Here is a 22,973-nt window from a genome sequence, read left to right as displayed (position 1 = left end):
ATAGATTAAATCCTTTGGACAGCCATTGCGTTTACGGAGATTCTATTCTGAGAGAGAATCGAGAAGGAGAAAGGAAAGAGGACTGCTGTTTGAAATAATTTCTTATGCTATCCCAAATAGTAAATTTCTTTATTATTTTTCTAATAATAAAATTTGAATTAAAATTGGGTGCAAATTATAAGTTGAGGTAGCCATTAGATCTAATTTAATTTGTCCACACTCGTGGAATGGAACGCAATTTGCACAATTCTGGCCTGGACATTAATTTCTCGGAAATTGTTCCCATTGATTTAATCGTACTAGCATGTTTCACGAAATTAAAAGTAAAATTTAGACTATGTATTGGAAAATGACTGCGATTAGATTTGAAATAATTTTTTATCTTATCATTAACAGTAAATTTATTTGGTATTACTTTCGTAATAAAATTTGAATCATAATTGTGTGCAAATTATGAGTTGGGTGAGCCATTAGTTATAATTTATTTTGTCCATACTCGTGGATGTAACGCAACTTGCACAATTCTGCGCCGCACATTAATTTCTCGGAAATTGTTCCCATTGATTTCTTGACTTTACCCGTATTTGTAGGGGGATGAATATTTTACAAAATTTTAGTTTCTTTTCTCTTTCCATTTTTTTTTTTTTCTTAAAGATAGGAAAGTCGCATTCGTTCATTCATTCGTTCATTGAAAGTAACATTTGGAGCACCTTCCTAAATGATACCCTATAAATAATGGTATTAAGGTGGACCAAGACAAGACGCAAGACTAGATAGGTGTGAATTTGAGAATTCACGTCTGTTTAATTGCACTGTCATTTTCTTTCTTTTCGCAAGAAAAGAAAATCACATTTATTGAAAGTGAAGCCCTAATTAATGGTAGGCGTAAATTTGAGGTTGTTTAATTGCGCTGGCATGTTTCACGAAATTATAAATAACATTTAGATTTTGTACCTGAAAATGATGGCCATTGGATCCAATGTCAGCTTGTTCTCATTAATCAGTCGTTTGGACGATCTAGAATGGATTCACGAAATGTTCACTAGTCCAGCCTGGACGTTTGTCGAAAACTCGTTCTCATTGATCTCTTGACATTATCCATCGTTGAAAGGACATGGATATATTTTAAAATTGAGAGGTTGAATTTTCTTTCTTCCTTTTTTCTTTTTAGAGAAAAAGAAGTCAAATTCATTGAAAGTGAATTTAGTAACTGAAGCCCTAATTAGTTTGGTTTTAAGTTCTTAGTGCGTGTGAATTTGAGAAAAAAATACACCTGTTTTTTAATTGTACGAGCATGTTTCACGAAACTGAAAGTGACATCTAAATTATGTACTGGAAAATGATTGCCATTAGATTTAGGGTAAAAGTTCGTTTAGTATTTATATTTTGAAGTTAGTGTCCGTTTAGTCTTTATATTTTTAAAAATACCTCAAACCATCTCTACCATTAAATTATTGACACTTTTGCCATTATTTTTTATTCCTTTTAACTTATTTTTATAACATTGCCCTATTATAATAATTTTTTTAGACATTATTAAAAAGAAAAAAATAAATTACCAGTTTAACACCAAAAAATAAAATAAAATAAAAAATATATATATATATTAATTTTTGTGGAACACACTCTTGAGTTAAAATATTAATTTTTCTAAAAAAATTGATAATGTAATTTTTTACGATATTAATTTTTTAGACATACGTGAGCTTCCACAAAAATTAATATATACCTTTTTTGTTTTTATTTTATTTTTGAGTTTAATATGATAATTTAATTTTTTATTAATATCCAAAAAAGAAACATTATTGTAAAAGTGTAATATTGTAAAAGCAAGTTAAAAATAATAAAAAATAATGGCATGAGTGTCAATATTTAGTAGCAGGGACGTTTTGAGGTGTTTTTAAAAATACAGGGACTAAATGGACACTAACCTCATAATATAGGGACTAAACAAGCTTTTACACTTAGATTTATGATTTAATTTCAATATGTCCATTCTAAGTAGTCGTTTGGACGATCTAGAATGGATTTTCAATGCAGTTTGGAGTACTTCGACCAGAGCGTTTCTCTGAAGAATTGTTCCTATTTGACTTTACTCCTGCGGTAAATACTTGAGAAATGCATGTTTGAAAAATTAATAATCTTGATTAAATTATAAAATTTCTGATCTTGACTTAAACCAATGTGCTAAATTAATAATCTTGCTAAATGGATAAGATAATAATTTTTAAATAATTCATTTGGGCCCAATGAAAAAATAAATTAGTAATTACCCAAATTATAAAAAACTACGTATAAATTCAAAATATTAAGGATTCTTTTTCTTGACAACCTCAATTCTCTGAATACAAACAATTTTCTTTTCTTAATTGAACTCATTGTGCGTTTACTAACCATTTTGCTCCTGCAAAAATTGAAAATGCCCATTTTATCCTTAGTTAAAAAATTATTTTCAATGATTATTATAATTAATTAATATAATTATTCTAATCAATTAATATATTTTGAAATATTGTCATTATTAATGATAAAATAAAAATAATTATTTAATGTAATAATGTTAATTTTTATTATTATTATTATTTATAAAAAAAAATTTATAGAATATTAATATATTGTCAACAATAATTACGAATAATAATAATTTTTAAATAAATAATCACAATAATTAAAATACAAAATAATAATTATGACAACAATTCATTAAATACGTTCTAGTAACTTGATACAATCTAACTCTTTCTGATTTCGATTCCAAGACAAAGCAAACCCATTAATGGCAATCCAACTTATTCTGATTCTGATTACTACAGTTCAAATAATAAACTTATTTTGATTTTAATTCTTCATTCCCATTTCAACCCATTCTCATTTTTATTCATTTCGATTCCAACTCATTCCGATTCCAATCTAGCAAATGCACCACCAATTTCATCCTTAATTTTTTTACAAGAGTTGGACTATTAGCACACCTCTAACATTCTTTTTAAACCCCTTTTGTCTACATACTTTTCTTAATTCCTAAAATAACCCTCATTTGTTGTACTTTCTTAATAAACCCCTGCATCGATACTTAAAAAAAAAAATTGTTAGGCGCTCTCTCTCGCCCTTCTCCCATTCCAAACTACTTTCAATCTCTTCTTGATTGTAGACATTCATGAATTTAAGATTTTTATCTCCATCTGTCTTTATTTTTCCTAATAGGTAATAAGCTTGGTATATACATAAAGACATATGTGCAAATCTTTTTTTAAAAAAAAAAAATTGCCCAAGTAAACAAGCTTCACAAAATTATCTTTCCTACAAAATCTTTGTTTATATTTAGATTAATGATATTAAGTCCCAAGTGTGAAATTGAGGGGGAAAAAAAATACATTTGTTATTTAATCGTACTAGCATGTTTCACGAAATTGAAAGTAAAATTTAGACTACATATTGGAAAATGATTGCCATTAGGTTTGCTAATTAATTTTTTTACATTATCCTTAAGAGTAAATTCTTTATTATTATTTTAGCAATAATTTTTTTTTAAAAAATTAAGTGCAAATTATGAGTTGGGTGAACATATTAGATCTAATTTAATTTGTCCATACTCGTGGATGTAACGCAATTAGCACAATTCTAGCCCGGACATTAATTTCTCTGAAATTGTTCCCATTGATTTAATCGTACTAGCATGTTTCACGAAATTGAAAGTAAAATTTAGACTCTGTATTGGAAAATGATTGCGATTAGATTTGAATTAATTTTTATCTTATCATTAACTGTAAATTTATTTGCTATTATTTTCGTAATAAAATTTGAATCATAATTGTGTGCAAATTATGAGTTGGGTGAGCCATTAGTTATAATTTATTTTGTCCATACTCGTGGATGTAACGCAATTTGCACAATTCTGGCCCGCACATTAATTTCTCTGAAATTGTTCCCATTGATTTCTTGACTTTACCCGTATTTGTAAGGGGATGAATATTTTCTTAAATTTTAGTTTCTTTTCTCTTTCCTTTTTTTTTCTTTTTTCAGATCGGAAAGTCGCATTCGTTCATTCATTCATTCATTGAAAGTAATATTTGGAGCACCTTCGTAAATGAGACCCTATAATTAATGGGATTAAGGTGGACCAAGACAAGACGCAAGACTAGATAGGTGCGAATTTGAGAATTCACGTCTGTTTAGTTGCACTGTCATTTTCTTTCTTTTCGCAAGAAAAGAAAATCACATTTGTTGAAAGTGAAGCCCTAATTAATGGTAAGCGTAAATTTGAGGTTATTTAATTGCGCTGGCATGTTTCACGAAATTATAAATAACATTTAGATTTATTACCTGAAAATGATGGCCATTAGATCCAATCTCAGCTTGTTCTCATTAATCAGTCGTTTGGACGATCTAGAATGGATTCACGAAATGTTCACTAGTCCAGCCTGGACGTTTGTCGAAAACTTGTTCTCATTGATCTCTTGACATTATCCATATTTGAAAGGACATGGATATATTTTAAAATTCAGAGGTTGAATTTTCCTTTTTTCTTTTTAGAAGAAAAGAAAGTTAAATTCATTGAAAGTGAATTTAATAAGTGAAGCCCTAATTAATTTAGTATTAAGTTCTTCGTGCGTGTGAATTTGTGAAAAAAGTACACCTGTAATTGCACGAGCATGTTTCACGAAATTGAAAGTGACATCTGGATTATGTACTGGAAAATGATTGCCATTAGATTTATGATTTAATTTCAATATGTCCATTCTAATAAGTCGTTTGGACGGTCTAGAATGGATTTTTAATGCAGTTTGGATTACTTCGACCAGAGCGTTTCTCTGAAGAATTGTTCCTATTTGACTTTAATCCTTCGGTAAATGCTTGAGAATTCGGGAATTTGACAATGGCTAACGATAACGGTACGTTTATTAATCCTCCTACTTCTCTAAAAATTAATGTTAAGCTCTTGTCTATATATCTTTTTCCCTACAAAATTTGTATTAATACAGTGTATTCTCAATTTCAGAAATTTTGAGAGGAAAAAGGAGTCTTCCTCCAGCTGACTACATATTTAAAATAAAATCATTCAATCTACTAGCAGACTCAACAGTGAATAGATTTGAATCTGGTGTTTTCGAATCCGGAGGCTACTATTGGTGCGTCTGCACGTTTATACATGCTTGCTTTCTTTATCAGATTTGAATTCAGTGCTGAGTTGTTTTTTTTTTTTTTTGGTTGTTATGATTATGATTAGTAGTAGATATTCGATTGAAGATAAATGATAGAAGATTATAAAATAAACTGGATCAAAATTCTTCTTTATCGTATGATATGAATTCCACTGAGAGTACCCGGACCCAAAGACTCTCTCTTTGTGTCTGAAGATCAAATATGTAATTGTTTGGCGACTAATATAATTTTTCTTGAATTTAATGGCAGGAGATTGGTTTTTTACCCAAAGGGAAACGAGAGCAGCGATCATCTTTCTCTTTACGTGAAAATAGATGAAAGCAATTCTTATTCTAATGCTGCTTGGAGTGTTAATGTCTACTACAGATTGTTTGTGTATGATCAGATTAGGAAGGATTACTTGGCAGTCCAAGATGCTAAATCTCCAGTGAGGACCTTTGATCAGCATACAAGTGAATGGGGCTTCGGCAAATTTCTTACTCTAGCAGAATTTAATCAACATTTAAAAGGGTACCTTCTTAATAATACATGTACATTTGGTGCTGAGGTTCATGTTATTAAACCTACCGACACTGACGGAACTCTTTCCAAGGAGGACTCCCTTGCTGTTATTAGAGAAAGAGGAATTGATTGTGGTTGCAACCAATTCGTTGGTTGCTTATTCACTGCTTTCATCAAATCAATTAAAACTCTTATTATCGATCGTGTACCCTGTTTAGGTATCCTCCTGAATTTGGAATAAAGTCTTAAGTCTTTGTTTCATCGCTGGTTCCTCTTAGTATCTGTATTTTCTTTTTTATAAGTGAATGAAGGTTTAGCTTCAGAATTCAAGACGTTGTCGCTCTTTCTGTTTTTGGCTTAATGCACTTTGTTATTACGAGGGGTAAGGCTGGTAAAAAGTTTAAGATTGAGTGTAATTGCCTCCTTGTAATAAATAAATAAAATTTTCCCTTATTTCGGCGGTTCAACCAATGTGATTGACCAAGAAAATTTATTTTGTAGCTCCCAAATGTGACACCTATACTAAGCTAACATTTTTTATTTTAAAAAGACCAGTGATATTTTCACCTTACTTATTGCGTAAACTCACCCATTTCTTGGAAATGTATACACTTTGTTCTCATTATTTTTAATAAATACAAATTAGCAAAAAAATTAGTGCATTTAATTAATTAACCCTTCTTGTAATCTTTCCTTATGTTTTCTTAGACCAAATTTTATCATTAATGTTGCTTTAACATAACTTTTATTTGACTGTTTTATCATTACGACATAAAAGCTTATTATCAGCCATTCATCTTAAGTTTACATTTTGTTAAAAAATACTGTAAAAGTTAGAATTTGTTCAATCATCCATCCTAAGTTTGTAATTTCTATCAACTATTCGAGAAAAAAAATTACCTTATAAAATGACCACAATTGTCATTTGTGTTTGTTTTTGTTTTATAATTTTGTAACGATAATTTTATATCTTTGTTTCTGTTTTATCAATTTTTTTTATTTAATTATGTTGATACAATTTGTAAACTTAGGGTGAAATTAAATTGAAACAAATTAAAACTTTTTTAGTATTTTTGAACACAAAATAAACTTAAGATGGATCATTGATAATTTTCTTGACATAAAATGACCAAATTAATTGACTTGAGAATATTTATTAATTCTCGTATAGAATAATTTTGGTATTTAATCTTGTGATCTATAATCTAAGGTTTTTATATGAAATACAATAGTTTTCAGTATTGTAGATGTAAATGACATGAATTTGATATCATGATAATTTACATTAGTATTGTACCTTAAAGATGTTATGTTTGTTAATTAAAAATTAATAATTATACCAATAATTTAGTATTGACACATCATTTAGAAATAATAAATATTGTATAAAATTAAAAAGATTGAAGTTAATTACCTTATAAATGTAAAATGATAAATTTAAACTTAGGGTAAAGCAACTTTAGTAATTAAATATAATAAAATATCTAGGTTGGAAAAATACAAATTAAGATAAATTTAATTAATTAGTTCTAAAAAATTCTTTTTTATTTGAAAGTTTTTAAAAATAATCTGAATTTTTTGTAATTACTTTCTAGAAGCAGGTAGATTTACAAAAATGGGGGGGGGGGGGGTGAAAAGATTATCGACCTTTTAAGAGGAAGTACAGGAATATTTTTTAAAAGAAACTTACAAAATAAGTCACCATACTCTTTTAAAGTTCCTTGTATAACCTTATTATTTCAATAAAATAATTATATCATGTTTTTCTATAAACAATAATATAAAAATCATAAATCTACCATATTACCACAACCAAAAATATTTCAATTTAGAATTAAAGTCCGGTAATAAAATCTGGGATGGATTTACAACATCGTAAACGGACTTTTACAATGTTGTAAACTTATTTCAACACCATTTAATTTCGGATCTAAAGCGAACACTTAACACAACTTCATATTACTTAATATGTGTGTGTGTGTGTGTGTGTGAATTTTATTATTTTTTATAACCATTATTAATTTCCTTATATTTTAAGTAATTGAATTTTTTTCAATTCAAGTAAATTTGCGTACTTTAAAAAAATGTTTCTGAAAATTTATTAAATTTTCTCTAGAAAAAAAATTAAATTCGGTCCATTTTAGTCATTATACAATAAAACAAACACTTTAGTAATAAAATTTATCAAATGCAAATATTTTGCATTTGAAATTCATAGTAATCATAACAACACAGTTCATTAAACACTCGATTGCATTTTTGTTCAGGTGCTTATTTCATACGCACAATAGAAGTAACTTATTTCGTTAGTTACAATAATATTAAATTGGCCCAAAATCTTTTTATAAGTTACCAGTTACAATAATCCTAAATTGACCCGAAATCACTCTATCAACAAAAAAATTTTCGTGAAAAATTTTAAGTAATTTTTATATTAATGTTAAGAGGCCTTATGAAAAAAGAAAAATTGGCTAAGGCCTCAAATGCCCTTTAGCTGGCCAGGAAATACTTTGGCTAAGTAATTTTAAGTAATTTTTATATTAATGTTCTTTCCTCCTTAATTTCTTTATTGATCCCACTGCTGGATACATTGACTTTGTAATATGCTCATATAATGGGATCGTCATCGGATGTGCTCCAGGCTAAAGTATGCTATCTTTAAAATGTTTTATGGACCACCTAAATTATAGTCTTCTTTTATTTTTAAGTCAAATTCATTTATAATCTTTGTTTATTCGTTTTATTGACAGTTGGATTTTTTAATTGAATATTGTATAAGTTACGTGTTCATGCCATGAAAAATTATTCAAGAAAAAAAAATTTAGAAGTTTGTAGAGAGAAGCGCGGTCACGCCTATATGTGTGTATATTTTTATATATGTACATACATTTTTGCCTTTCAGTAAAGTCTTTCTTTAATCATATGTTCCTCTATGATCAATAATTATTTGTATTTTCCCTTTCAGTTTCAAACATAATGGGGTCCTCAAGATGTTGTCAAGTTGTGTTTTTGGCATTACGCCTACAGTCACTTGGGGGTAAGGCGGGTTACGACCCCTTCATTGAGTGAAATTTCCTTTTTTCAATTAATAAAAAGACTAAATAAATTATTAATATATATGTCGGCAAAATAAAATGCGAATTTGGTATTTTACGATATCATTAATCATTTTATAATGTTGAAAATCATTTTGTTGGATTGTAAACTATTGATTTGAAAAAATTCTATGAAGAATATAATACTTGTTATGTTTATTAATGAAATTTACAGAGTTATTTATACAAATAAATGCTAACTAGCCGTTAAAAGACTTAATAACATTAAAGAAGAATACTTGTAAAAAAAATTAAAGGATAATAAGTGAATACTTCCTAAACTATTGCACAATATCTTTGTAAAACAGAATGAAATATTCCTACATAATTTTGGCATTCAAGTTTAAAATTGTGCTGGAGTTATTCCTTGACAAATAGTTTTGACTTGAGCAAGTTGTGTGAAGTGATAAACCCCTTGTTGATTTGGCTATTGATGACTTTCCTTTTGGTAATTTTGATCAGCTTACTTAACATTTCGCACTTTGTTTCATGCAAACATCCTTGTGTTAGAATTTTCATATATATACATATATGTGTGTGTGTGTGGGTGCTAACCTGGTTTAGAATCTTGAACTTTATTAAAATTGAGGAAAGTTATTAGACCATATAATTTAATAATATAATGTCATTACACTATTAAAGCATATGGGCTAATAGCTTTTTCAGACTTCAACAAATCTAGGATCCGATACCTAAATGTGAATTACATATGATTTGCCATTATACCATATGGTGTAATAATGAACCTATATGAAATTCTCATTTGGGCATCTAGACCGAAAAAACTATATATATAGTCCTTCTTTCATGCCGGCGTCTCTTTATTTTTTCATGCACACTCATTATCAAACCATATAGTTTAATAGAGTCACTGTAGGCAAGCTATTAAATCATATGGCTTTATAGTGAATTGAACAATAAATCTATTAAACTATATAGCTTAATGCGTGTTAGCATTAAAAGAATGAGGATGCCTGCACCTAGGAATATATATATGTATGTATGTAAGTATGTATATATATCTATAAATGTTGCAATTCAGAATCTTGGATTTGTTAAAGTCCGACAAAGTTATTAAGCTATATAATTTAGTAGTGTAATGGAACCTGGCGCACACCATTGCACGCCATAATTGGATTTTCCTTGATTTGTTTGTTCTGAAGATTTCCTTCATTTCTTAAATGACCCATAGCTTTCCCTTATGTGTTGCTTTGGCAAAGATTTTAAGATTTTTTGAAGGAACAGATTTGTGCTTTGTGCTTTGTGGAGATACTGAATAAAGTTTAACTTGATTTGATTCTACCAACCTTTTTATGTTTCTGTTTGAAAAAAAAAATGTTGAAATGTTTTCAATTTCAAGCTGTTTGTGAGTTGGTAAGTACAGGATGTCCCTATTTTTTTTTTTGTTTAATTATTTGTTGATAAAAATATGATTTTGTTTGTTTTAATTTCATATGTTATAAATTAAATTATACTTTTACCCTTATGATGATGGTAGAATATTTGTAAAACATTTAAATTCAAAAGCTAACATCATGATAAGTGGTATAATAATAAGGATATTTATGCTTACTTTAAAATATTAAAAAAAATTGGCTTGGTTTTACCGGAAAGCAGGGCCTAATCCTCATTTTCCTATCTTCCAATCATCTTGACTTTTTGGTAGGCATGCGACTATTCAACCTGATTTTTCGGTCAACAACCTTCTCTTTCTTTTAAAAAAATTGAAAAATGAAAATTCCCCACAATAAATTTATTTTATCGCTCCATCCAGCAGACCATTTTCATTATCAAGGTCCAACGACAACTCAAAATAAAAATAAAAAGCATTAATTCTCACAAGCTTCCTTCATAATGCATGTCCTTCAATATTGTCAAAGAGTGTGTTTCTAATTGAAGCAGAAGCCACTGCAGATACAACAACGAGAACAAGGTCAGTGTAAATTCCATTCCATTACGGCAATATAAAAAAGAAAAAAGAAAAAAGGTTGATACTTTCTTTAGATTAGAAGTTAACAAAACAATTTACTTCCTACGATTTTTAATTCTATATTATTTAATTTCATTGAAGGTTGATGAAGCGGATGAGGAAGTAAAGAACAGAGAAATTAAGCGAATTAAACATGAATCAAATACGAGAAAAAATGAACGAAATTGGAGGATATTTCCAACAATTATTACCTCCGGTACTGGTAGAATTCAATTCCTTCTCTTTTATTAGATGCTTTTTTTACATCGTTTGATGACTATATCCACTATGATGATTAAAAATTTTTAGGATTAACGCTCACTTAGTCCTTACAATTTGAGTTAATTACTCACTCATGAGCCAATATCCCCGCATTCATATATGGTTTTTTTTTTTTTTTTTCATTTTTTCCTTAGACAAGCTCTTACAACCAGAAAACAAAGCCAGGACGACAAAGGCTTCAACGAACCAGAAAAGGTTGGCCAGGTCAAATTGCAATTCGTTTTTTCCTTCTTTTTTGTTTTCTTTTTTGTATACAGTCTTTTTTCTTCTCTCTTTCTTTTATTTCATTAAGGTAAAATTTTCAATTTACTTTGTGTGTGTGTGTGCGCGGGTGTGTCTATATATATATATATACATATATTTATCTGGACGGTGTAGGCCCTACGGTCCTGCCAATGAGTTCTTGACATGCGTCTTGTCAAGTAGTATAACGTGTGTGTGTGTGTATGTATGTATGTATGTGTGTGTGTGTGTGTGTATGTGTGTGTGTGTGTATGTGTATGTATGCGTGTATGTATGTCGTCTTTATCTAGTGCGGGTGCCCTCATTTTTTTTTTATGCCCACACTTTAAAACTGCGGAATTTAAGAGAGTTGATTTTTAACTCTTTTAAACGGCACGGTTTAATAGTGTGTTCGCATTAAGAAAAATGCGGATGTCTGCACCTGAGAATGATTATATATGTATGTATGTATGTAAATGTTGTTCATCTAGAATAATACTTGTGTGGGTCAGTGTCACCACCTCCACATGAGCGGTCGATCACATAGTGGAACGCATCCTCTTTAATATTAAAGAACAGTTGTTTAAAAGTATAAAATGATGGATCCCACGTGTTTCTTATTTGGTCGTTCTCACTATCTTAGTATGCCAAGTGAAGATAGATGGTAGCATCTTCAAATAACGATAAAAAAATCATCAATTCTTGTGTATTTGTTTTTAGTTACAAGTGATTTTGGAGGAGTTGATAAATTCTCGTGTATTCGTCTTCGTCCTTCTATTTTTTTTCTTTCTATAATTTCTGTTTAATTCGTCTTTCACACTCTCCATTTTGTTTTCTAGGTTATGAGGTGATTGGTTACGATGTTTATGGTTCTGTTCATGTGGATACTGAGGTATTTAGGGAATTGAGCTCTTTTTTACCGATATTATATATATGGACACGTGTCATTTTTAACTGATATACTATTTTTTATTTTTTATTAGACGCAAAAAATACATTATTTTGGAAGTTAATTAGAATTGGAAAAGGAACAAATGGTAAATCCAAAATCTATCATTTTGTTTTTCTATTTTCTTCTTATCAGACAAATTCATACAACCAGAAAACAAGGCAAGGACGACAAAGGCTTCAGCGAAAAGAAAAAAAATGGCCAGGTCAACATTTTCTTTTCTTTTCTATTTAATTTTTTTATTTTTTGTTCTATTAATAAGTTCATGTAGCCATTTTCAAACTCATATATGTACATATATAGTCATTTTATTGATCTATTAATCTTGCAAAATCTAATGATAACAATTCATCCCAGATTGGATTAGTCTAACGGCCACCAAATCTCATCCCCACTCACATGAGTAGGGTTCAAATCTCACACCTGTTGTTTTCCACTTAAGAAATTTTACCATCTGAATTAGCATGCACACAAAAGTAATAAAAAATAAATAAAAAGAATCACATACTCTTACATATAATCATTAATTGTAAGCAATGCTATTTTGACTGGGAAAAAAAAAAAAAGAAAGTGACTGAGATTTTGAAAGTCTTTAATTCTCTAACTGTGTATTATTCGAGAGTTTCCTGAAGACTGTAATAAAACATATATTTATCTTGGTTTTTCTATTTTTTCTTTCAATTATGTTTAATCCGCTCTTCTCATTCTCCTTTTTTGTTTCTAGGTTCTGAGGTGATTGGTGACAATGTTCAATGTTCAATTCTTGCGAATAAAGAGAAAAAATTCAAAGATGTAGGAATTTTTAGCTTTTTTAAATTAAAAAAAAATTTACTCCCTCAAGAGCCTCAACCCTGGAAGATTCAAACCTTCTATTTTACCAATGGAATTTTTGCTTGATATATTTGTATCTTAATAATTTATTTCAGATTCCGGGTAACATTCCAAACCCAGGATCCAGCAGTAAGGTTAAAGCAAAGGAAAATCTTGACGACAAAAAGGTCAGTATAAAATTAAAGAAAAATTCACAAGTGCTACATGATTCCATTAACTGTTATATATGGATATTTTACTATTGTAGGAAACACTACTAGGTTCAATGATATCAAATGTTTCAATCAGTGAAGGCTCTGAAGTGATTGGTGATAATTTTCATGTTGCTGAGATCAAATCAAAAGATGTACGCAGTTAATTGGATATAAAATATCATGTATTAACAGTTTCATTCAAGAATTTGCAGCATTAGGATTTAATTTATATTTTATCTTTTATTTTTCTTTTCATGGACCGCTGAAAAACATAATTTTATCAGTTAATTAAAACTGCCAAAGGAACAAATGCTTTTAACTACACAATCAATCATTTTTTTTCCCTGGTTTGTTCTTACAACCAGAAGACTAGACCAGGAAGACAGAGGCTTCACCGAAACGGAAAGGCTTGGCCAGGTCAATTTCTATTTAATATTCTCTTTCCTCGTTCTTTTATTTGATTAAAGCATTTTTTTTCAATTAATTAACTTTAAATGTATACATACATATATATATACAGAAATTCTCAGATGCTACTTTTTAATAATGACGACAAATTACAAACTCTTATGTATCTCTATTTAATTATCAGTAATGCTACTTTGACGGAAAAGAAGTGACTCAAAATTCTGAAACTTCTAATTTTAATCATTAACAATTATCAAATCCTGAGGGAGTTATGAGCTAAAAATCTGAATTAGCTGTTTATGATTCGAAACTTGCATAGAGACTATAATTAACCAAAATCTGTCTTGGTCTTTCTATTTTTGCTTTCCTTTTTTTTAACCTGCTTTTCTCATTTTCTTTTTTGGTTTCTAGGTGATGAGTTGACTGGTGACAATGTCTATGTTTCGATTCATGTGGGTACTGAGGTCAAACTCAATGATGTATGGATTTGAACCTTTTTCCATCTGATATCATGTAGAGCAGTGATATTTGGATAGAAAAATGGGACAGAACTCTGACAAAAATAATTATAAAATAGATCTATTTAACTGTGTATTTTGAAAAATATTAATTAACACATTAAAGCAGACATATTTAAAATTGATTTTTTCGGCATTCTGCCAACCTTAATTTTCTATTACGTTTTATATATGGACGTGTCTTTTCTTACTTTTTGGCAACTGACACTAGGCTTTAGTTATTTTTCATTTTTTAAAAAAAAAATTTTGGCCGTTAAATAAATTGGAAAAGAAACAAATTTTAACTCTAAAATGCATCTTCACTCCCCGGGGGGGAAATTTTCTTCTTCTCAGACAAGCTCTTACAACCAGAACACTAGGCCAGGACGACAAAGGCTTCATCGAAAAGAAAAACTTTTGGCAGGTCAATATATTTATTCTTTTCTAATTAATCTTATAATTAGCTATTTCTATTATTGATATATAGAGTTGTTCTCTAGCCATTAAGTGTGCTGTATGAAAGAAAGCTTTAGGAATCTTACCTTGAATTTTAGAGCTTTCTCGATAACTTCAAAATATTACGATTTTCGAGGAAAGCTGCAATCAAGTATCTAGTAAAGAAGAAAAGATAAAAAATTCTTATTTATATCGATTTAGTTACGAGTAATGCTAAACTGACCAAAAAAAAAAGTGACTGAGATTTTGGAGTAGTTTATAAATTGACGAACATACAAATATTAATTCAATTGTAAAACTTTCAGCTAAAGCCATTTCCAATTAAATGCTGCACAGTTTATGATTTGAGACTGGCATAAATACTGCAATAAAACAAAAATTTCTAATTTTTCTTTCTTTTTGGTCTTTCTCATTCTCGTTTTGGTTCTAGGTTCTAAGGTGGTTGGTGACAGTGTTCGTGGTTCGGTTCTCACTGCTAAAGAGAAAAAACGAAAAAATGTAGGGATTTGAGCTCTTTCAATTTTGTGACACATGTCCTTCAATTACTACGTACTCTTAACACAAGATTAAATCAATTTCTCTTCATTAATTTTTTGTGTGAATGTATATTTCTTTATTGTAGGAAACTTTTGATGCAAAAACGTCAGTTGTTTCGAGTGAAGAATCTGATGAGATGATTGGTAACGCTGTTCCTGGACCGGTCCTCATGGTTAGTTAGATCAAACTCAGAGATACAGAGACTTGAGCTCCTTCTATCTGAAATTGTGACTCACATCATTTAAGAATATATTTTATTCTTTTATATGATATACAAGATTCAGGATGACATGCTGAAACCAGAGACGAGTGAGGATAAAGCAAAAGAAATTGTGGAAGACAATAAGGTAAGTGTAAACTTGTGTGCCAACATCATTCTGAAATGGACTACATACATAAGGACATACATGATTCAGTTGTTGTCTATAAATACTAGAGCATAACTTATACTCAAATATTAGCTCATGAGGATAGCCCAAGGCTTTTTTTTTTTTTTTTTTTGAGAAGGGATTGCCGAAACAACAGGGAGATAATCCTCATTTTCCCTTTGATTTTCTAAATAGACCAAAAATAAATCATTTTAGTATCTTGGCCAGGTGATTTTAGACAGCATTTTTAAGGTTGGCCACTTGGACTCAAAACTTGAGAAGTAAGGAGAAAAAAATCAATTTGGGGTTTGTCAAACCTTACGTTTTTTTTTCTTTAAAAAAATCATTTTGGCAATTAATTAGAATTGCAAGTGGAACAAATGTAGTAAGATGAACGGTTCTTTTGTATTTTAGCAGAAGCCGGCAGGTTTAGTACAATAATCACATTGTCATCGGCTGTATTTAAATTACAAAGTACAGCATTTTATTAGTTAGCACTTATGTTATAATGATTATCAGTAAATTTGTTATATGATGTGTCAGATACAAAGTCGACTTTTAGTTTAACATTTTTTGTAATTAAAGAATTTTGTAATGGCATTATTTTTGTTTGACAATTTATGTCTTTCTTGTTCTATCGTAAATCATGTTCTTTATATTTGTAGTCACATAGATTGGCTTACAACTTCTGTTTGATATATTTTAAACAATTTACATGATTCAGGATGACATTCGAATCACAGAATCCAGGAGTGAGGATAAAGTAAAAGAAACTGTAGGTGGCAGAAAGGTAAGTAAAAAAAAATTACTCAAAAACATAACCTAGAATATAGAGCCATAACCTTTTGATTAAACTCAAACTGATATGGCATATACAACTGTAATGATTGAATGAAAAAATCTCACACCGCACATTATTTATTTTCATTATTTTACGTTTTCATCTAACCAATATATTTACCAAAGCATTAAGCATTTATATGCTGCACCAATTTGTACAAATGAGTTCATAGAAAATTTTGCTGCACCTTTGACGTTGTTCTTTTTCGTTACCTTAAAGATTTTGCAATTTGGTTCTTTGTTTAACAATTTTGTATCTTTCCTGTTCGTTTTTTAAATCAGGTTCCACATATATAGTTATATTCACTGAGATTGGCTTTTTGCATAATGTATTTTCAAATGATTTACAAGATTCAAGATAACATTGGAGTAAATAAAAATCAAAGTAATAATTAAAGTTGTCCCAAACTTTGAATTAATCACAAACTTGTCCAAAAATTTGCATGGATAGGGGTGCATATAATTTTTCTTTAATGTTAGTCCAACGTAATGTGTTTGTCGAAAAGGAGTTTTTTATATATAAAAAAATCACACAATATAGTTTGAACATTAAAATTTTGACTGAAATGAAACTATGGGTATCAATAAGGTTAGTATAAACAGCACAGGAGTTGAAAGTTGGCCTAAAACTTATATACTTCACTTAATCCATGATTCGGCATCTCGTCGAAGCAATGCATTTTCTTCTTTTACTAGTTATGTCACATGGAAGGATAATTTGAGGGGTGCTATCTAAATTAAATATACAAGATATATATGATTCATTAGTTAGTATCTGGAAGCCCGGGAACTTAATTCATACTCAAATTAGAATACGAGAGCCTTACATATTAAACCTAAAATTCATTCCTATCTAATGTGGGACATTTCCTTATTACACAATCACCTGCAAAACCTTTTTTTTTTTTTAACTAATCATTGACACATGGAAAAAGTAGTGTGCCCCACTGGTGTATGTGAATCTAATATCATACAAAAGTCCACCTAACTCATACTCAAGAGTTTACTGAAAGATATCCAAGTCTTATATGCTTAACCTAAGATTCATTCTCAGTCGATAGTCTTGATTTTTTCTATATTTGTATTTGAAATCGTTTTGGTTATTGTGATATATGCATTAAATAACAATGCTCTTCATTCTTGTAATTTTTGTATTTCGCGGTGACCTTGTTCTCTGAAATTTATCATGATCTTCATTCTTATCATTTTTGTACGTCACGAAGGTCCTGATACTTACCGTATGTCCATCACACAACTTTTGATTCCCCAGCCAATATGTACATGTACAATGAAATCATTATGTGATTCTTATGAGTGACTTTACAATTAAGACAATTCGATCTTGCACTGGGCTTTTGTATGTATATTTCTTTATTGTAGGAAACATTAGATGTGAAATCACCAATTATTTCATGTGAAGAATCTAAAGTCGCTAGTGACGGTGTTCACGGTTCGGTTCTTATGGTTAGTGAGATCAAACTCGGATATATTGACACTTGAGCTCTTTTTATCACACTATGACCCACATCATATAAGACAATTTATTCTTTTATATGACATACAAGATTCAGGATGACATTCCGAAAGTAAGGATAAAGCAAAAAGAATTTGTGGACGACAATAAGGTTAGTGTAAACTTACGTGCCAACATCATTCTAAAACAAAATACATGCATAAGAGATACATGTTTCCATTGTTGCTTTAAATAATAAGTTTGTGAGCCTAACTTATACTCAAATATTAGCTCAAGAATTTATGGTTGTCCAAGCCTTTAATTTATTTATTTATTTTTGGAGAATGGATTGCCCTAACCTTAATTAAATACTCTAAGATTCATTCTCAACCAATGTGAAAAATTTTTCTAGCACCCCTGTTACGTGCAATTCCTTCTTTTAACTAATCATTGTCACATATAAAGGTAATGTAGGGCCACTAGTCTGTTTGACTCTGCTCCGTATAAAAGCTCATGGGCGTAAAACTCATTCTCAAAAACTTACTCAAGAATTGAAGGGTTCCCAAGCGTTATAGATATAACTCAAGATTCATTATAAGCCGATCCCCTTGATTTTTACTCTATTTGTATATGGTAATGGTTTTGATTATTGCCATATATGCATTACATAATTGTCTTTATAATTATTATTTGTGTATGTCATGATGATGATCCTTGTCATATCTGCATGATATAGTGGTCTTTCTCCTTACCATATGTTTCATTAAATAATGGCAGTGGTTCTTATAATATAGTGCATGTGAGAATGAAAATTTCAAGTGATTCGTATTAGTGACATTGCAACTAAGACAATTCCACACAAGCAATATTGCGTTGAATTTGAATGATTAAACACTCAAAAACACTCTTTGTTTCTTATGAACTTAATACAAGTCCTCAATTACAACTCTTTTAGTACCACGAACCTTTACTACTTCTTGTTGCTTAAACCAACTAAAAGAGAAGGTATTTATACTTGTTACAACTTAATCACAACCATACATTAACCTAACTACCACACAAATTATAACCACACATCTAACCTAACAACCATACTCAACGCCATAAATTATACATATCACATTACCACATTTAACACCACAAATCTTAACTACCCAAAGAAGCTTCCATGTGCTAGATCAAAGATCTTTTATGGCTTCAAAGATGGAAACATAATAATCAATCAAATTATTAATTATATCAATCTTAATTATTTATTAAGAAAAATTGGTTATCAATCATCACAAAGACTAAATTCAAAAACCTCAATTGGTTCAAGTGAAGGTTCTAAGGTGATTGGTAGTTCTGTTCATGGCTCTATTCATATGATACTGAGGTCAAACACAAACACGTAAGGGCCTGAGCTCTTTTTATCTGATATTATGACTCATGTCTGTTGCCAAATTTTAGCAGTAGGATTCGATTTATTTTTCAGTTCTTTATTTTTTTCTGAGTATGTAGATACTAAAATACTTCACTGCTAAGATAGACGGTTCCTTAATTATAGAGCAAAATCGATAAGTGTAGTACGATCATATCATTATCTTGTAGCCCACCTCGTGCATGAACCTTCCTCAATCATTGTTTTCTTGTTATTACTAGAATTAAGTTGATACACTTCAGGATGCACCCTTCTTTTCGAGGTAAAAATACTCATTTAATCCTTACAGAAACCAAATACCTAGGCAGTCTTTGCATTTTTTTAAAATTACTAAGATTAAACACCTTTGTTAATCTTTTTAGCTGTTGAATCTAATTTGTCAAGAATAAAATATTACTTCTATTTGTAGCTGTTGAATCAAATGATTGATAGTCTTCATCTAATATTCGATTAATAAGTAGAAAACTAATGATGACTAAATATATTTTAACAAAAACATAAATGACAAGGATCTATTGGGTAATTTTTTAAAATATAGGAACAAACTAGGTAATTAACTCAAACTTTTAAGGACTAAAAGAGTATTTTTCCATTTTAAATCAAATCTGTATAGTTATATTTATGGAGATTGGTTGATAGTTTTTTTTTTAAAAGTTTTAAATTATTTACAACATCCAGGATGACATTCCAAACCCAGGATCCAATATTGAGGATAAGGCAAAAACAGTGGATGACAAAAAGGTTAGTATAAAATTACTCGCTCCCATCATTTTGAAACGAAATAAACAAGAGGTACTGCATGATTTGATCTGACTTAGAAAAAAAAAAAAACAATTAGTTCTCGCTAACATTGTTGTCTTACATAGAGATATTTCTATGTTGTAGGAAATAATACATCCCATAACATCAAATTTTTCAAGTGAAGGTTATAAGGTAAAGAATGACGGAGTTCATGATTCGGTTCTTATGGTTAGCGAGGTCAAACTCATAGATGGTTCAGCTATTTTTATCAGATATTATGACTCACGTATGACATTTAGGACTTTTTTTTTTTGGGGCACTGGAAATGCATTTGTCTCTCATCTTTTGATTTCTGATTAGACACTAAAATAAATCCTTTTAGAAGCTTGGCCGAGTAGTTTCAAACCGTTTTGCTTTGCTGGCCACCTAAGTTCAAATATTAGAAAATAGGAAGTAAAAGGATTGACTTTGGGGTTTGCCCGACCTTACATATTTCTTCCTTTAAAAAAAAAAATTTAAAAAAGTCATTTTGGGGTTTGCCCAACCTTACATATTTCTTCCTTTAAAAAAATAAAAATAAAAAAGTCATTTTGGCAATTAATTATAATTGCAAATAGAACAAATGTAGTAAGAGGAAAGGTGCTTTTACTATTTAGCATAAGTCGGCTGGTATAGTATAACCATAAAATAATCACATGGCCATCGGTGGTACTTAAATTTATTAAGTATACCATTTTATTAGTTGGAGCTTACGTTATTATACTTATCAGTAAAGTTGTTGTATGATATGCTAAATACAAAATCGACTTTCAAGTTTAACAGAACTTGTTGTAATTAAAGATTTTGTAGTGGCATTCTCTTTGTTTGATAATCACATGTTCTTTTTTCAAGTTCTTCGCATTTGTAGTCACATAGATTGTCTTATGGCTTTTGCTTGAAAATTTTGAACAATTTGCATTATTCGAATCCTGAATATGTAGAGCCATAAACTCTTGATTAAACTCAGCATTATTCGAATCCTGAATACGTAGAGTCATTAACTCTTGATTAAACTCAAACAGATATGCAATATATAGCTCTATTTGTTGAATTAAAAACCCTTCACACCCTACATTATTTACTTTTATTATTTGTGTTCTAATCTAACTAATACATATACTTAAGCATTTATGCTGAATCAATTTGTGAACAATAAGTTTGTAGAAAAGTTTTCAACTGTGACATTGCACATTTTTTGTTATTATAAAATTTTTGTAATTTGGTTCTCTGTTTTACACACTGTATCTTTCTTGTTCGCTTTTAAATTAGTTTCTACATATATTCACTGAGATTGGCTTTTTGCTTCATGTATTTTCTAATAATTTTCAAGATTCAGGATAACATTGAAAAGGAGCTGTCATCAGAAAGACGTAAAATGGACATCACATTTGTTCTGCCTGCACGGTGCATTTCATACATCATTTCTCTTACAACTCCCCGCGATGCAAGCAGATTATCATTGGCTTGTCCTGCCTTCAAATCCGCTGCGGATTCGGATTCCGTTTGGGAGAAGTTTCTGCCGTCCGATTACAAGGAGATCATTTCCAACTCGTCATCAATCTCTGCTTCGTCTTTGATGATCACTTCGTTGTCTAAGAAGGACCTTTACTTTTATCTTTGTCATAACCCCATCCTCATCAACAATCATACGACGAGCTTTTCGCTAATGCAAGAGACTGGAAAGAAATGTTACATGGTTGGTGCAAGGGGACTTTCCATAGCATGGGGAGATTCACCCCAATATTGGAACTGGCTTTCTCTACAAGAGTCTAGGTTTGTTTTATTCTCCTCCAACTTGGCATTTGTTTCAAGAGTCATACAAAGGCCCAGACATTTAAATTTTTTAAATCTTAATTTAAACTAGGATCAGAGTTGTACAACACGCTAGAGTTATTATATAGCATTGTACAACTCTGATAATAGTTCAAATTTGGATTGCGTAAAATTCGGACATCCAGACTTAACCATTGTTCGTAACATTTCAGATTGCTTAAGAATGATGTGAATGATGAGCTTATAAGGAAAGACCATCCTTGGACTAGTAAGAGGCTTTTGGGTGGTCTTGGACATACAAAGATAAAAACCATGAGCGTAAAAGAAACTTATTTTAAGCCCAAATTGGACAGTATCTTGCTAGTTGGATCCGTCGTTCCATTAATTTTTGTTTTAATATCGGTTGCTCATTAGAACAAATTAAAGGGAGTTAATTGCTTCTCTTGCTACAATCCATAGATGATGTGCCATTACATTTGCAGGTTTCCCGAAGTGGCTAAACTCAGGGAGGTGTGGTGGTTCGAAATCATAGCAAGAATTGAGACAAGAATTTTATCATCCAAAACGAACTATGGAGCTTACCTTGTATTCAAGTTTGTCAAAAGTAGACAAGGATTTGATGCTAGACCTATAGAGTTTGACGTCTATTTTGAGGGAAGCAATAATCACAAAAGGCGTAGCGCGTTGTTAGATCCTCCGACAAATGTGTCTCCTCAACTATCTCAAGACAGAGGAGACGGGTGGACGGAAATTGAGATGGGTGAGTTCTTTAATGAAAATGGAGATGATGGGACAGTGGTCTGTAAGCTGTGTGAATCAGGATCTGTGCAAAAGCGTGGCATCATTATCCAAGGAATTGAGCTTAGGCCTAAATATGGCAAATAACCAAATGAAACACTTCAAAATACTGATGATCTTTAGATGAGCATATATACCTAAACGAATGACTTATAATGCTAGAGTTATTGTTGTGAATGATATTGCTGTAAGTCTTTATTTTTTCCTGGAAAAAATAAAAAGACATTTCAAACCAAAGATCGATTCGTGGCTGCTAGCTGAGCTTTAATTAGTACACACGCACTCACCCCATCATACTTAATTTGAATGGCAAGATTAAGTCCTAACGATCATAATTTACACTTCCTCACAATTAGTTTCCTTTTATAACAATGATTCTTCCTTTTTCTTATTTTACTTTAGTCTTTGACGTTAATTAAGTTTAGGATTTTATTTTC

General features: G+C 30.2%; 2 protein-coding genes across 2 annotated transcripts; both read left to right on the top strand.

The window, feature by feature from the left end:
* Positions 1 to 4,876: 4,876 nt before the first annotated feature.
* Positions 4,877 to 12,917, top strand: LOC18041130 (ubiquitin carboxyl-terminal hydrolase 12). The gene is made up of 5 exons (XM_006431721.2): positions 4,877 to 4,892; positions 5,000 to 5,129; positions 5,413 to 5,798; positions 12,072 to 12,124; positions 12,906 to 12,917. The coding sequence occupies exons 1-5, from the start codon at positions 4,877 to 4,879 to the stop codon at positions 12,915 to 12,917; spliced, it is 597 nt and encodes a 198-aa protein (XP_006431784.2).
* Positions 12,918 to 21,271: 8,354 nt separating this feature from the next.
* On the top strand, positions 21,272 to 22,623 carry LOC18041418 (putative F-box protein PP2-B12). Its single transcript, XM_006431718.2, has 2 exons — positions 21,272 to 21,738; positions 22,221 to 22,623. The coding sequence occupies exons 1-2, from the start codon at positions 21,272 to 21,274 to the stop codon at positions 22,621 to 22,623; spliced, it is 870 nt and encodes a 289-aa protein (XP_006431781.1).
* Positions 22,624 to 22,973: the final 350 nt, after the last annotated feature.

The sequence above is a fragment of the Citrus clementina genome, unplaced genomic scaffold (genome assembly GCF_000493195.1).
Source record: "Citrus clementina cultivar Clemenules unplaced genomic scaffold, Citrus_clementina_v1.0 scaffold_5, whole genome shotgun sequence".
Lineage (NCBI taxonomy): Eukaryota > Viridiplantae > Streptophyta > Magnoliopsida > Sapindales > Rutaceae > Citrus > Citrus x clementina.
Note: the sequence above shows the minus strand (reverse complement) of the source record. Positions and strands in the feature narration are given on the sequence as shown.